This window comes from Cucurbita maxima, unplaced genomic scaffold (genome assembly GCF_002738345.1).
Source record: "Cucurbita maxima cultivar Rimu unplaced genomic scaffold, Cmax_1.0 Cma_Scf00015, whole genome shotgun sequence".
Taxonomy (NCBI): Eukaryota; Viridiplantae; Streptophyta; class Magnoliopsida; order Cucurbitales; family Cucurbitaceae; genus Cucurbita; species Cucurbita maxima.
Genome location: NW_019272031.1, coordinates 3845348 through 3859117, shown reverse-complemented (window position 1 = coordinate 3859117; position 13770 = coordinate 3845348). Strand labels below are relative to the sequence as shown.

Genomic DNA, 13770 nt, shown 5'->3' with positions numbered 1-13770 from the left:
TAAATAACCCAACCTAAATTGATTTTTTTTTAATATTCTTGACCCAAGTAAAAATAATAATATAATAATAAATATAAATAAGTCAATCTTCAATTAATTAATCAAATTAGGAAATAAAATAAATTAGAATAAGAGAGCATTTAATATTAATTGATTAATTAAAAAATAATTTAAAGGGGACGTGGAAAATTCTGGTCGGACAAAAACAGTCTCGTCAATCTCGAGGGAACCGTAGATTCGTGGGTCAAAAGCAGGGGCATAACTGTCATTTCAAGAAAGCATGGACTCAAAGTCGAGGGGTATAATAGTCATTTAAGACGATAACGACCGTCGACCGTGCTTTAGTTCTAAGCATCGTGTCATCCTTTTGCTTTGGACTTTCAAAATCTCTGCTTTAGGGTTCTCTTTAGGAAATCCGTTAAGAGGAGAACACCAAAAAAAAAAAAAAAGAAAAAAAAAAGAAAAAAAGAAAAAAGAAAGCTTCAGAGCAGAGAAGAGCATCAATGGCGGGCAATTCGGCAGTGGCCTTGGAAGATGTGCCCTCCGTGGATCTCATGACGGAGCTTCTCCGTCGTATGAAATGCTCCTCGAAGCCTGACAAGCGCCTCATTCTCATCGGTATTCTTACTTGGATTTTCTAGGTTTTTATGCTTTTAGACTTCGATTTATGGCTTTATGTTTGGTTTTCGTGTGTCGGTTTGTGGTAATTTTGTGGAGTTGAGGCCTTGGATTGATGCAAATGGCTCAGGGGTTCTGCATCTGTGAATCTTATGTCCTGTTGTTCTTTCTTCCAAATTTCCTGGTTATTGAGTCAAAATCTGGATTTCTACTCTTTTTTCAAGTGATTTTTACCTTGGATGATGGATTTAGGTTCGAGTAAAAGGTTTAGGGATTTAAGTTCTATGAAGATCTAGATGAAAAAGGAACTTATCTTCGTTGTTGTTCAGTAACATATTATTTTTGTCGGATGGAAAATTACTAGTGTTTTATCCTTTTAATTTCTTATTGTTTTCAGTATGGAATCACGAACTTTTCGGGGGGAAAACAAAGAGTAAATGAACTAAAAGAGTTTATGAGCTGCTGCTGCACATGGTTCAAGTTAATATCTATTTGCACATTGTAAAACACTTAAGAGTACAATGGATTACATGATAGTTCATTGAATTAATGCATAATGGTTTGTAAAGCTTTAATAATAATGGATATAACTTGGCTGCCATGTTTGTTTCCTACTCCTTATCATATTTATTGGAAATCTGTGTGATAGACCTCAAATTGCTAAGTGTATGAATGTTAGCGTGTGAAGAAATGGGGGGAGCCGTGTCCGAGGTGAGGACTTGTTTTTGTTGCGTGAAGGGCCTCGGAGGGAAGAGATGTAGGGGTGGGGGGGTTTGGGGACCAGGTAGAGGATCTTCTTGGCCTGAGTTTGTGTAACTCTCGAACTGTGGGTTTCAGGAGAGATTGGAAGATCTCGATGCTGTTGATAAAGAAAAATTGTGTCTGATGCCTAGCACTATGCTAAGGACTGAAAATGATAAAGGAATTGAGGAGAAAAAATGAAGCCGAAAGGGATTATAGAGACTTAAGGTGTTTATGCATTGAGAAACTCGTGATTCCAAAGGCATCTAATGGTGTAAAAGAATTTAGAACGGAAAGGGAAACTAATATGGCGAGGGTTATGGATCGAGTTGTATGCTACTTTTAAAGGAGTAGAAGGCAGCTAGTGGGCAAAGATTCTTAGTTTCTTTATATGTAGCTTGTCCTCGTGTCGTTTGGTTTGGGTTTTCATTGCATTGTATGGTATGTTGTGGTGATTTGAATCATAACCATGAAACTCTGGTGTGTTGCAGGTCCACCCGGATCAGGTAAAGGGACCCAATCACCAATCATCAAGGATGACTACTGCTTGTGTCATTTGGCTACTGGTGATATGTTAAGAGCTGCTGTTGCTGCTAAAACTCCTCTTGGTGTCAAGGCTAAAGAGGCTATGGATAAGGTCGAGTTTCCCTTATGCTTTCTGCTCTTTGTTTCTTTTCCATGCTTCATTCTAATCTTATCTTTGTTATCTCGTTAAAGTTTTTAATTGTTCTATATTGTAGGGTGAACTCGTGTCTGATGACTTGGTTGTTGGCATCATCGATGAAGCGATGAAGAAACCTTCTTGTCAGAAAGGCTTCATTCTTGATGGATTTCCAAGAACCGTAGTTCAAGCACAAAAGGTGCAAGATTCATTGAAATTTAACGTATATGTTCGAATTTCTTCGCCATTTGCGAGTATTATACTTCTTAGTTACTCCATTGCAGCTTGATGAGGTGCTTGACAAGCAAGGAGTGAAAGTTGATAAGGTGCTCAACTTTGCTATTGATGATGCTATTTTGGAGGAGAGGATCACTGGGCGATGGATACACCCATCCAGTGGCAGAAGTTACCACACCAAATTTGCTCCTCCAAAGACTCCTGGTGTTGACGATGTAAGAAACTTCCTAACGTTACTTAAACTAGAGATGTGAGATCCCACATCGGTTGGAGAGGAAACAAAACATTTCTTATAAGGGTGTGGAAACCTCTCCCTAGCAGATGCATTTTAGAATCGTGAGGCTGACGGTGATACGTAATGGGCCAAAGCGAACAANGGGGGGGGGGGGGGGGGGGGGGGGGGGGGGGGGGGGGGGGGGGGGGGGGGGGGGGGGGGGGGGGGGGGATTGTGAGATTCCACATCAGTTGGAGAGAGGAACGAAACATTCCTTATAAGGGTGTGGAAACCTCTCCCTAGTGGATGCGTTTTTAAACCGTGAGGCTGACGGCGATACGTAACGGACCAAAGCAGACAATATCTGCTAGCGGTGGGCTTGGGTTTGGGCTGTTACAAGAATTCAGCTAGAAGTTGATATAACTTTGACTACAAATCAAATAGAAGTTGATATTTGACCCATCTATGTATATGCGTTTTGATGAGCTGCAGCAAATATTCTGAACCGTCTTGTTTTCTGTACAAGGTAACTGGAGAGCCTTTGATTCAACGGAAAGATGATACCGCCGCTGTATTAAAGTCACGTCTGGAGGCATTTCACAAACAAACCATGCCGGTACAGTTGCTTTGTGTTTTTCTTTTGATCTGATCAATTAGGAATGTTGAAAAAGTGTCTTCGTTTTTCTTACGTGACTCACGGTTGATTTGATCGATTAGTGGTCATGTAAAAAGTAAAGGGCTTAGAGGAAATAAATTCAAAGTCATGGTGGTCACTTACCAAGTTTTAATATTGTGAGACACCGGTTAGAGAGGGAACAGAGCATTCTTTATAAGTGTGTGGAAACCTCTCCCTAGCAGACGCCTTTGAAAAAAGGATAATATCTGCCAGCGATGGGCTTGGGTTGTTACAAATGGTATCAGAGCCAAACACTGGGAGTGTGCCAGTGGGGACACTGGTTTCCAAGGGTGTGAAAACCTCTCCCTAGCAGACACATTTTAAAACCTTGAGGGGAGCCCGAAAGGGAAAACCCAAAGATGACAATATTTGTTAGCGATGGGTTTGGGCTGTTACAAATGGTATCAAAGCTAGGCACACCAAGCAGTGTGCTAGCGCGGACGCTGGCTCCCAAGGGTGGTGGATTGTGAGATCCCACATCGGTTGGAGAGTGGAACAAAGCATTCCTTATAAGAGTATGGAAACCTCTCTCTAGCAAACACGTTTTAAAACTTTGAGGGGAAGCTCAAAAGGGAAAGCTCAAAGAGGACAATATCTGCTAGCGGTGGAATTGAGCTGTTACAAATATCCTTTGAGCTATCTTGACAATCAAATGTAGGTAGGTCGGGATTTGCATTTATGTTTCAAAATGTTCTGGCTTGCAGGTGATTGATTATTATGCCAAAAAGGGTCTTGTCGCTAATCTGCACGCTGAGAAGCCTCCAAAAGAAGTCACAGCTGAGGTTCAGAAAGTGCTCTCATAGAATGATAGGAGTTTCTGAGCCCCGGGTCACTACTTTTACTACTTTCTACTCCTTTTACTGATGAATTGTCTGAAAATCTTTCTCATTTGTTCTTCAATTTTCGAACATCCATTTTCCGGCTGCTATTATCGAACTTTTTGAGCGCTGAACGAGTCGAGAATCATTAGAAATAAAACGTTTGATCTTCTGATGAAATGATTGAGTTTGATCTTAGAAATCTGCCTTACTGAAGTATTTCTTTGTTTCATTTTCTGATGAAATGATCGAGTTGGATGAATTACTTTACTGCCTTGTTGATTGATTTCTATCCATTGATATGATCCAAGAAATTGTTGATAGTAGCATTTAGTCGGTAAGATGTGAAAGAATGGTTCCCTCCATTCATGACTCGTCCTATGTGATCGTGTTGTTGCCACTAAAGTAACACATTACATGTTGCATGGACACGTTGAGGTGCACATTACACCCATTTGATCGTAAACTCAAGTAACACATTACACCCATTTGATCGTCGAGATGCACTCAATCGTAAACTCATTACATTGGCTTGGATGGTAAACCATCATGGCCATGATTGATGCTATTCACACATCGATATAACTAGCCTCGTGAATACATTGTCTTCCTCTCTTAAGTTTTCATATAGGACGTCTTTCCAAAGATAGCTCATTGGATAAAACACCTAAAGGCCAATGGTCTAATCTTCTCCCATTTAATAGATGTTTATATCAAATACCAGTTCGAACATAGTTCAATTTGTTGTTTTAATGCTCGGTGTTATCACGGTTGACAATTGATATTCATGACATTTTATCATTAGACATAGGGAGTGCATAAATAACCTGATAATCTAAGCAACCCGAACAACCAACCCAATCAAATTGTAAGATTGGATTATAGGAACACGGGAGCACATTACTAGTTCAATAGAGCTTTATTCGACTCAACCTTAGAATCTCGAATGACCGACATGTTTTGAACAATTATATATACAAAAACTACAATCAGATCTAATTAAATTTTACTCGTCGTATTTGAATGAGAACTCATTAAAATAATTAAATAGGAATAAAAAAAAAAAGATTTGTTTGTCATCATTATATGACAGTGGAATTATTGTCATAAAAACATTATTGACAATTGAGAGAATTGAATTGTTGTTAATAAACATTTCAATAATTGTTTTAAATAAATAAATAAATAAATAAAAATAAAATAAAATAAAAATCTCTTGACATTTGAACTAACCAAAGCTCCTCAAAAACGCTAATCATATGAATTGCCTTTTCAATTAAACCAATCTTTTTTAGTAAATGTTATAATTTTATGTTCTTAATTTCATAAAAACTTAATGAATAGTTTATAATTCATAGGACAAAAGTGTTATTCGATGAATATTTACAACAAGAAATGAATCCTAATTTTAGGATGACTGACCCTTTTAATCCAATCCATATAATGTCTTTTTCGGGAGCTCGAGAAAATGCATCTCAAGTACACCAATTAGTAGGTATGAGAGGATTAATGTCCGATCCACAAGGACAAATGATTGATTTACCCATTCAAAGCAATTTACGTGAGGGACTGTCCTTAACGGAATATATAATTTCTTGCTATGGAGCGCGTAAAGGAATTGTGGATACTGCTGTACGAACATCGGATGTTGGATATCTTACACGCAGACTTGTTGAAGTCGTTCAACACATTGTTGTACGTAGAACTAATTGTGGAACCATCCGAGGGATTTCAGTGAGTCCTGAAAATAAGATGATTCCGAAAAGAATTTTTATCCAAACATTAATTGGTCGTGTATTAGCGGACGATATATATATGGGCCCGCGATGCATTGACATATGAAATCAAGATATTGGTATTGGACTTATCAGTCGATTCATAACCTTTCAAACACAACCGATATCTATTCGGACTCCCTTTACTTGTAGGAGTACATCTTGGATCTACCGATTATGTTATGGACGAAGTCCTACTCACGGGGACCTGGTCGAGTTGTTAAGAGTGTTCATATGATTTGATAACTCGACCAACTTAAACCACCTAAACCAAATTATAAAAGGTGGGGTTGGGTTGAATTTTTAAGTAACTGAAAATTCGGCTCGATTTGTGGGTTGACATTTTTTTTGTCGGATCAATCTGATTCACCGTTATTAATGGTGCGTTATGACCTGTAAAGGTTTATGTGACAGTTCAAGCTCACGATAAACATATATAGTTCTTCTTTTCTGAGTTTCCTCTCAAAGTTTTAAATCACATCGATTTGGAAGAAGTTTCTAGACTGTTAGAAAGAATGTTTCATTCTCTTCTCCAACAAATATAGACAGATTTTAATAATGTTATATAAAGGGGAAAAAAATATCTCACAACTATTTGACGAGATATTACCTTTTTTTTATTCAATAAAAAAAATAAAAAAAAAGGAAAAAGGAAAAAAAAATAGTGGGGTCGTGGGACCCACTGCCGGGTCAAAGGGAAGGTTCCGTCGTGCCACGGCGGCGGGCCATGCACACAGTTATCCTGACATGACGTTATGCTATTCCAATTCCCAAACAGGAAACTTCTCCCATAAATAATAATAATAATAAAAAAATTGAGGCTTAAATTAGATTTATGTTCGGTGTTTGTAATTCTTTATTTCAACTCGAAAGTATTTTATAAAAAAAATATATATAAATTATAAAATATATATATATATATATTAGAGATTCAAAATTTTCCACCTATTTAAGTTTAAATATTATTTTATAGTTATATGTTTGACTTCAGCTCATTTTCAATTTTTATTTTTGGATTTTTTAATTTTAGTTTATTTTTATCTAAGTAGTTTCAAAATAATTATTAAATAAATTTTTTTAATCTAATATTCTAAATTTTTTAATTAAAGATAATATTGTAATTTTTAAAATAATGAGATTTTTTTTTAGAAAGAATTTAATTAATAATTTTATGGAACAACCACCTTATGAGATGTATTTATTGGTATCATAAATATATTTGGTGTAATAAAACCTAAAGTAGGGCCCACAAATCTGAATGTCCTTAAACATAGGGCACATCCCTTAGTTTCTTTACCCTCCTTTTTGTGGTTCTCTAGGCAATTTTTTTTTTAATAATTAAAAATAAATTTAATTTTATATTTGCAACTAGATAATTTTATATAAATTGTCCTTTCACAAAATTGTCTTATTTTATGGATTTTTTTTATTATTATTTATTTATAGATATTTTATGGATTGGAATTTGGAAGTATCCAAACAAGTTGCTTAATTTCTTGTATTTTATATATATATATATATAATAAAAAAAATGTAGCTTCACCTATGTTTTATTTTATTTTATTTTAAAATTATTATATTTCATTTATTTATAGTACCATGAGAAATGCTACAACCATAAAATAAATATTGGCTTGATGAATATGGTCCTATTCCTATTATTTATAAATGGGGGAATATTATTTATGCTAATTTTAGGGAGGACAATAATTTATATAATTGGGTTGGAAAATATTTGTTTTAAATAAAATTGAAAATTGGAAATAAGTTTTTTATCTCTTTGACTAAAAAAAATAGATATTCGAAGTTTTAACTAATTCATAGTTTAACTGAAAATTAAAACATCATAGGTTCCAATTTTTACCTGATCTATAGTTGAACCAAAGAAGATAGTAACAAAATAGTTGAGAAATATACTTCGATCAAAAGATCAGATACTTCCCAGTGGACTGAAAAAATTTATAGAGAAAACAATGACAAAAGATTTCTCTTACCTGATTCATAGTTTAACTAAAAACTAAAAGATTAAATGTTTGAATTTTTACCCGATCAGCAGTTGAATCGAAGAAGATAATAAAAAAAAAACAGTTGAAAAATATAATCAAATGCTAAAGAAAACAATGACAAAAAGAGATTTTTTACCTGATACATAATTGAACCGAAGAAGAGAGTAAGAAAGCAGTTGCGTTTGTTGAGGGTTGTTGGGAGATGATGATGATTTCACGTCAGCTAATTAAGAGGTTGATCTTAAGTTTATAAAGACTACATTCCTACTAATATGAGACATTTTAAAAAATCTAAAAAACAAAACTACAAGAATATAGACTCAAAGTAGATAATATCTTACCATTAGAGAGTATCGATTAAATGCGAAGAAAGCCAAGTTAGATCCCTAATTGCAGAGTAAAATAATGGCGGCCTGTTGGATTCCATTGACAGCCATGCCATGTCATGCCATGCCCTCTCCTTTTGGTCGCAGCCCCCAGCTTAGAAAAGAGTGAGGCTTTCCAACCCAACACCCATTCATTCTTGCCATACCCCATTTTCCATTGCTTTCAGGAGAGAGAGAGAGAGAGAGAGAGAGAGAGAGAGAGAGAGAGAGAGAGAGAAGGAAATCATGTGCTAAAACTAAACGCGTCCACTTCAGGTGGCCCACTTTCGCATCAGCCTTCACTGCTCTGTGAATTTCTTCCTCGAATGACAGTCCGGAGAAGAAAGCCAGTCCCAGTGTGTTCATACTCTCAGTCTCCGCTGGGTTTTGCTTCAATAATGACTCCATTTCATCGCCCTCTCTTCTATTTCTAACGTTTTTCTTGGTGGGTTTTGCAAACCCGTAGCCATTTTCAATCTCCTTTCATGATTGCTTGAAACCCTTCGCCATTTTGATGTTTCTGAAACAGAGGCTGCAAGAAGAACAAGAAGAAGAAGCAGGTCAGATCATATAGTTTGAAGAATCTTTGATGGGGAAGTATTGTTTGTTCTTACTTCTCAGCTTTGCTTGCACTTTCTTACGTGGTGGAGCTTACCAATTGCAAGCCTCGCAAGCCCAAGCGCTTCTCCAGCTGAGAAAGCACCTGGAGTACCCGAAGCAGCTGGATTCATGGACTGATCACAGAGTGGACTTTTGCACACTGTCCTTTCTTCCTCTTGTTAACGTTACATGCCAGGATAGTGTGGTTACTGAGCTTAGAATTGCAGGTGATACTCAAAGCAAAGTCGACGAGTTCATTGGCTTTGCAATACCAAATCAAACGCTATCAGAGAGTTTCTCTCTTGATTCATTCATCACTACTTTGACAAGACTAAATAGCTTGAGAGTTCTTAGCCTTGTGTCTTTGGGCATCTGGGGTCCACTTCCAGACAAAATCCATCGATTATCTTCACTTGAATATCTGGATTTGAGCTCAAATTATCTTTTTGGTTCGATCCCACCTAAGATTTCTACCATGGTGAAGCTTCAAACACTTAAACTGGATGACAACTTCTTCAATGATACTATGCCCGACTGGTTTGATTCATTGTCTAGTCTGACAGTGCTGAGCTTGAAAAACAACAAGATCAAGGATTCGTTTCCATCTTTGAGCATCAGTACCCTTACTGAGCTTGTCATGTCTGGCAATGACATATCTGGTGAATTACCAGATCTAAGTAAATTACATGGCTTAACTGTGCTGGACTTGAGCTGGAACAAAATAGATTCATCACTGCCTACATTACCGAAGGCATTGATTGTCGTTTTACTCGGAAAAAACTCGTTTTCGGGTGAGATTCCACAGCAATATGGTCAGCTTAGTCAGCTCCAACAGCTTGATATATCATTCAATGAATTGACTGGCACCCCTCCTGCTACAATCTTCTCCTTGCCCAACATCAGTCACTTGAATCTTTCTTCGAATAAGTTATCTGGGTCGCTACCGATCCATATGGAGTGTGGCAACATGCTTCAGTTTGTTGATATATCTAGCAATATGCTTACTGGAGGATTGCCTTCCTGCTTGGGCATTGAATCTGATAATCGAACTCTGAAGGCAGACGGGAATTGCTTATCTGTTCATGTAGGGAAACAGCATACAAAATCATATTGTGATACAGAGAATATGAACCATGATCAGCACCAGGAGCAGTATAGAGCTAAACATGCAGGAGTTGTAATGGGATTACTTCTTGGAATTTTGTTATCAGTGCTTCTACTTTCTATTGGGTTTGTTTTATGTAGAAGATGTTGGCCTAGAGGAATATCAGAACAACATTTATTGCAGAAATCAGTTCAGGATAGTTCAACAGCAGGGTTCTCATCTGAGCTTCTAACAAGTGCAAGTAAGTTCAGCTAAAGTTCCATTTGCAGTTATTCGTTTAGTCAAAATTAGTAGACTTCATGAGTAAAAGATGTTGAGCTTTACCATTTCCAAGCGTCCTGCTTGCAGGGTTTGTTTCTGAAGCTGCAAAGTTAGGAATTCAAGGTCTTCCATTGTGTCGAACTTTTTCCTTGGAGGAGATAAATGAAGCTACAAGAAATTTTCATGACTCAACTATCATTGGTGATGGTTCATACGGGAAGGTAACATTCTAATCATTAGATTCACTTCAATCAATATGGATCAAGTTCAGCTGTTTGTGAGTGGCTCATTTTCCAAATAAGCTGAGGAAGTGAAAGTGAGACAGTTCTTCATTTTTCTCCATGAAAGCTCGGTTTCTCCTAACAAAATGAAAATATATTTACAAGAAGAAACAAACATTTGGAGTTTGGACTAGCTGTTCATAAGAATTTATATAACAATATATGTAACGACTCAAGCCCACGCTAGCAGATATTATCTTCTTTGGTCTTTCCCTTTCGGGTTTTTTCTCAAGGTTTTTAAAACGCGTATGCTAGGGAGAGGTTTCCACACCCTTATAAAGAATACTTCGTTCTCCTCCGCAACCGAGGTGGGATCTCACATATCTGATTGACATATTCAAATAGAAAGTTTCTTCATCAAATGGGAAACGTACTTGATCAATGATGATTAAAAACCATAGTTATGTTACTTTAGAGTTCTAGGTGTACCTTTTCTATTACAATAGGTTTCCACCTGTTTTCCCATGCATGTGTCTTTCGTAATGCTGAATCATTTCCTAAATGATCTGCAAGAATTCATCCACTTGAAATGGCTCATGAACAGTTGAAGTATATATATACATCATGTCTTTTTTTATATGTTTTGCAGCTATATAGAGGGAGACTGGAGAATGGGACTCAAGTTGCCATAAGATCCTTGCTTATATCCAAGAAATTTTCAATAAGAAATCTTAAACTTAGGTTGGATATGCTTGGAAAGCTCAGGCACCCAAATTTGGTCTGCCTTTTGGGTCACTGCATTGATGGAGATGGACAAGACTTCAATGACATCAAGGTCTTCCTCGTATCCGAATATATTCCAAATGGGAGTTTTCGTACACATCTATCTGGTAATTTAGAAGCATTTTCGGACTGATTCTCTAAATGAATTCTGACTTCCACTACTTGAGAGAAACATTTCTCTTTTGACTAACAAATCGTTGAACTTGTAGAGAAGGTTTTGAACTGGTCTGAAAGATTAGCAATTCTAATCAGTGTTGCCAAGGCTGTACACTTCCTGCATACTGGAGTCATTCCTGGTTTCTTCGACAACCGACTAAAGATCAACAATATCTTGATTGCTGATTATAATGTGGCAAAGTTAAGTGATTATGGATTATCCATTATCTCAGAAGAACCAGCAAAATCTGTGGTAGGTAGAACTTGATTATGGCTGCTATTGGATCATTGATAAATGCTGATTACTTGGTTTTCTGTTTGTGTAGGCTAAAGGGGAAGGCCCACAAGCTTGGTAAGAAATTTTTGTGATAATTTGGGTCATTCTTTTCCAAGATGTTAACTGTTTTCTCACATGGATATCTATCCTCAGGCAAATGATGAGCTTGAAGGATGATGTTTATAGCTTTGGGTTTATACTACTAGAGGCACTTATAGCACCTTCTGTGTCTGCTAGAAAAGACCCTTCTGTACTAAAGGAAATGGTAGGCCATGAAGTTTCTGATTATTGCTTTATTAGCATTGTACCATTTGGTTGTCAAGGGGCATGAGAAAATCAAAATTAATCACTCATGGTGGTAATGCATAGGGCTTAAGCAACAGCAAGAACAAACAAAACACTTAATGATCTTCCATTCCTTTTAACTGTTCAGTTCAAGATTTACCTAAATGATTGTTGATTATACAGATGAGTTTAAACAGCCAGGACGGACGGAGGCGACTCATCGATCCAACCATTCTAGCTACCTGCACACAAGAGTCCCTATCAACCATTATTTCCCTAATGAACAGATGCATTTCCCCTGAAATGAGTCGACCGTCCATGGAGGATGTTCTTTGGAACCTGCAATATGCAAATCAAGTTCAAGATGTCAGGGATGTTGATCAAAGATATAGTTCTGCATCGCAACAATGATTCATTGTGCTTTCTGAGAAAACACATTTCTTAAGAACTGTGTCTAAATCCTCTCAGAAACTCAGTTTTTTTTTTAGAACTTCAATAAGCATGTATACAGATTGATAATTTGGACATGCTATCTCTTGACATTGATATGAAAGTGTAAGTCCGCTCAAGTATAAATAAAAGCCCCTTTTCAAGCAGAAAAACTCTAAGATGCTTCTTCGTGCGGGAACTTCCAATGAACACCGACTGCAGAACCGATCCTTCCGAGTCTTCCATATGAGCTATCGCGTTTCGATCAACGCGTAGCTCGCGGTCTGCTCTGTAGTCGTAGGAGTAGTATTCATAATCAAATTGCGGTTAAGCTCAGAGGCAGAGGTAGGAGTAGAGATGAACTGTCTCGGATGGTAACGACGGAGCAGAGTGCGGCGGCCTGTAGCGCCGGCGATAGTTCGTCAAACGGCTAAGTGCGAGCATTGGGCCGAGAAATGGACTGGAATTAGGACATGTTCTGGGAACACAAAGGACGGATCATGCAAATGAGAAGAGAAGATTGAAGCAGTTCCACGAGGATTCAACTTTATAGGAAGCTAAAAATATTGCATCCGAGGTGAAAGATATATATTTATAATTTGAGCCTACGTTGAGATTGGAGATGTGGACGGGCAGGGATGGAATCACGACTCTCTACAATGTTATGATATTGTCCCTTTAAGCATGATTTTGCTTTAGACCCAAAAAGACAATATCAATTGAGAAAGTATTTTTTGATTATAAATCCATGGTCTGCTTTAGACCACCTAAAAGACCATACAATGAAGACCCAAAAAGACAATATTGAGAGAGTATTATTTGATTATAAACCAATGGTCTGCTTTAGACCACCCAAAAGACCATACCAATGGTCTGCTTTAGACCACCCAAAAGACCATACCAATGGTCTGCTTTAGACCACCCAAAAGACCAAGAGAGTATTCTTTGATTATAAACCCAGTATTCAGTTTGCATTATAAACCTAATATTCTTTGATTATAAACCCTTTGAGAAAGTATTCCTTGACTATAAACTCATGATTCCTTTATTATAAATGACTTTCATTCAACACCAGCCACTTAAATTAGCCGAGACCCATGATTCCTTGATTATAAACCCAATTAGCCGGGATCCATGATTCCTTGATTATAAACTCATGATCATTATCTAAATTAATCGGGACTTTCATCCAACACCAACCACTTTTTGGTAATTTGCTGGATTGATTTACGGTCTATTATTCTTTAAAAATATATATATATTAGTTGTAAAGATTTCATTTTTCATTATATTTTTTTATTACCATTAAAAAAAATTATAACATATTTAGTTTAAATAAAGTAATTTATTTTTTTAATATAGACAAAAAGGTGTGTATATATATAAGAACTAAGCAGGGACAAGAAATGCAATCTCATCCTGAGACCCATTTATTTAGAAAAAAAATATTCCCTTTTTCCTCGATATTCACAAGACAAGACAGGAACGAGATTGAAGCAACGTTGGGCTGGAGAGGTGCTAGGGCTAGGGACAGAGAATGCC

At 36.9% G+C, this 13770-nt stretch overlaps 2 protein-coding genes and 2 long non-coding RNA genes across 7 annotated transcripts; 2 read left to right on the top strand and 2 right to left on the bottom strand.

Annotated features, from left to right (window-relative positions):
• The first annotated feature begins 395 nt into the window (after window positions 1–395).
• On the top strand, window positions 396–4163 carry LOC111490228 (adenylate kinase 4). The gene is made up of 6 exons (XM_023138771.1): window positions 396–618; window positions 1851–1996; window positions 2100–2219; window positions 2305–2472; window positions 2998–3087; window positions 3852–4163. Exons 1-6 carry the CDS (start codon window positions 504–506, stop codon window positions 3948–3950), a joined length of 738 nt encoding a protein of 245 aa, XP_022994539.1. The 5' UTR covers window positions 396–503; the 3' UTR covers window positions 3951–4163.
• A 4434-nt stretch (window positions 4164–8597) lies between these two features.
• Window positions 8598–8818, bottom strand: LOC111490230. The gene is made up of 2 exons (XR_002719510.1): window positions 8726–8818; window positions 8598–8643 (listed from the first exon to the last, which is right to left on the bottom strand). It is a non-coding gene; the product is annotated as an uncharacterized LOC111490230 (long non-coding RNA).
• Window positions 8637–12393, top strand: LOC111490223 (probable inactive leucine-rich repeat receptor-like protein kinase At3g03770). The gene is made up of 8 exons (XM_023138764.1): window positions 8637–10057; window positions 10165–10298; window positions 10948–11188; window positions 11291–11490; window positions 11564–11589; window positions 11668–11779; window positions 11983–12212; window positions 12251–12393. The coding sequence occupies exons 1-7, from the start codon at window positions 8701–8703 to the stop codon at window positions 12208–12210; spliced, it is 2298 nt and encodes a 765-aa protein (XP_022994532.1). The 5' UTR covers window positions 8637–8700; the 3' UTR covers window positions 12211–12212; window positions 12251–12393.
• Window positions 9696–12047, bottom strand: LOC111490231. 4 transcript variants are annotated; one of them, XR_002719511.1, is made up of 4 exons: window positions 11960–12047; window positions 10324–10436; window positions 10141–10245; window positions 9696–9787 (listed from the first exon to the last, which is right to left on the bottom strand). It is a non-coding gene; the product is annotated as an uncharacterized LOC111490231 (long non-coding RNA). The 4 variants fall into 4 exon arrangements; XR_002719513.1 differs by having other exon boundaries at window positions 10324–10433; XR_002719512.1 differs by lacking the exon at window positions 11960–12047 and adding an exon at window positions 10788–10853.
• Window positions 12394–13770: the final 1377 nt, after the last annotated feature.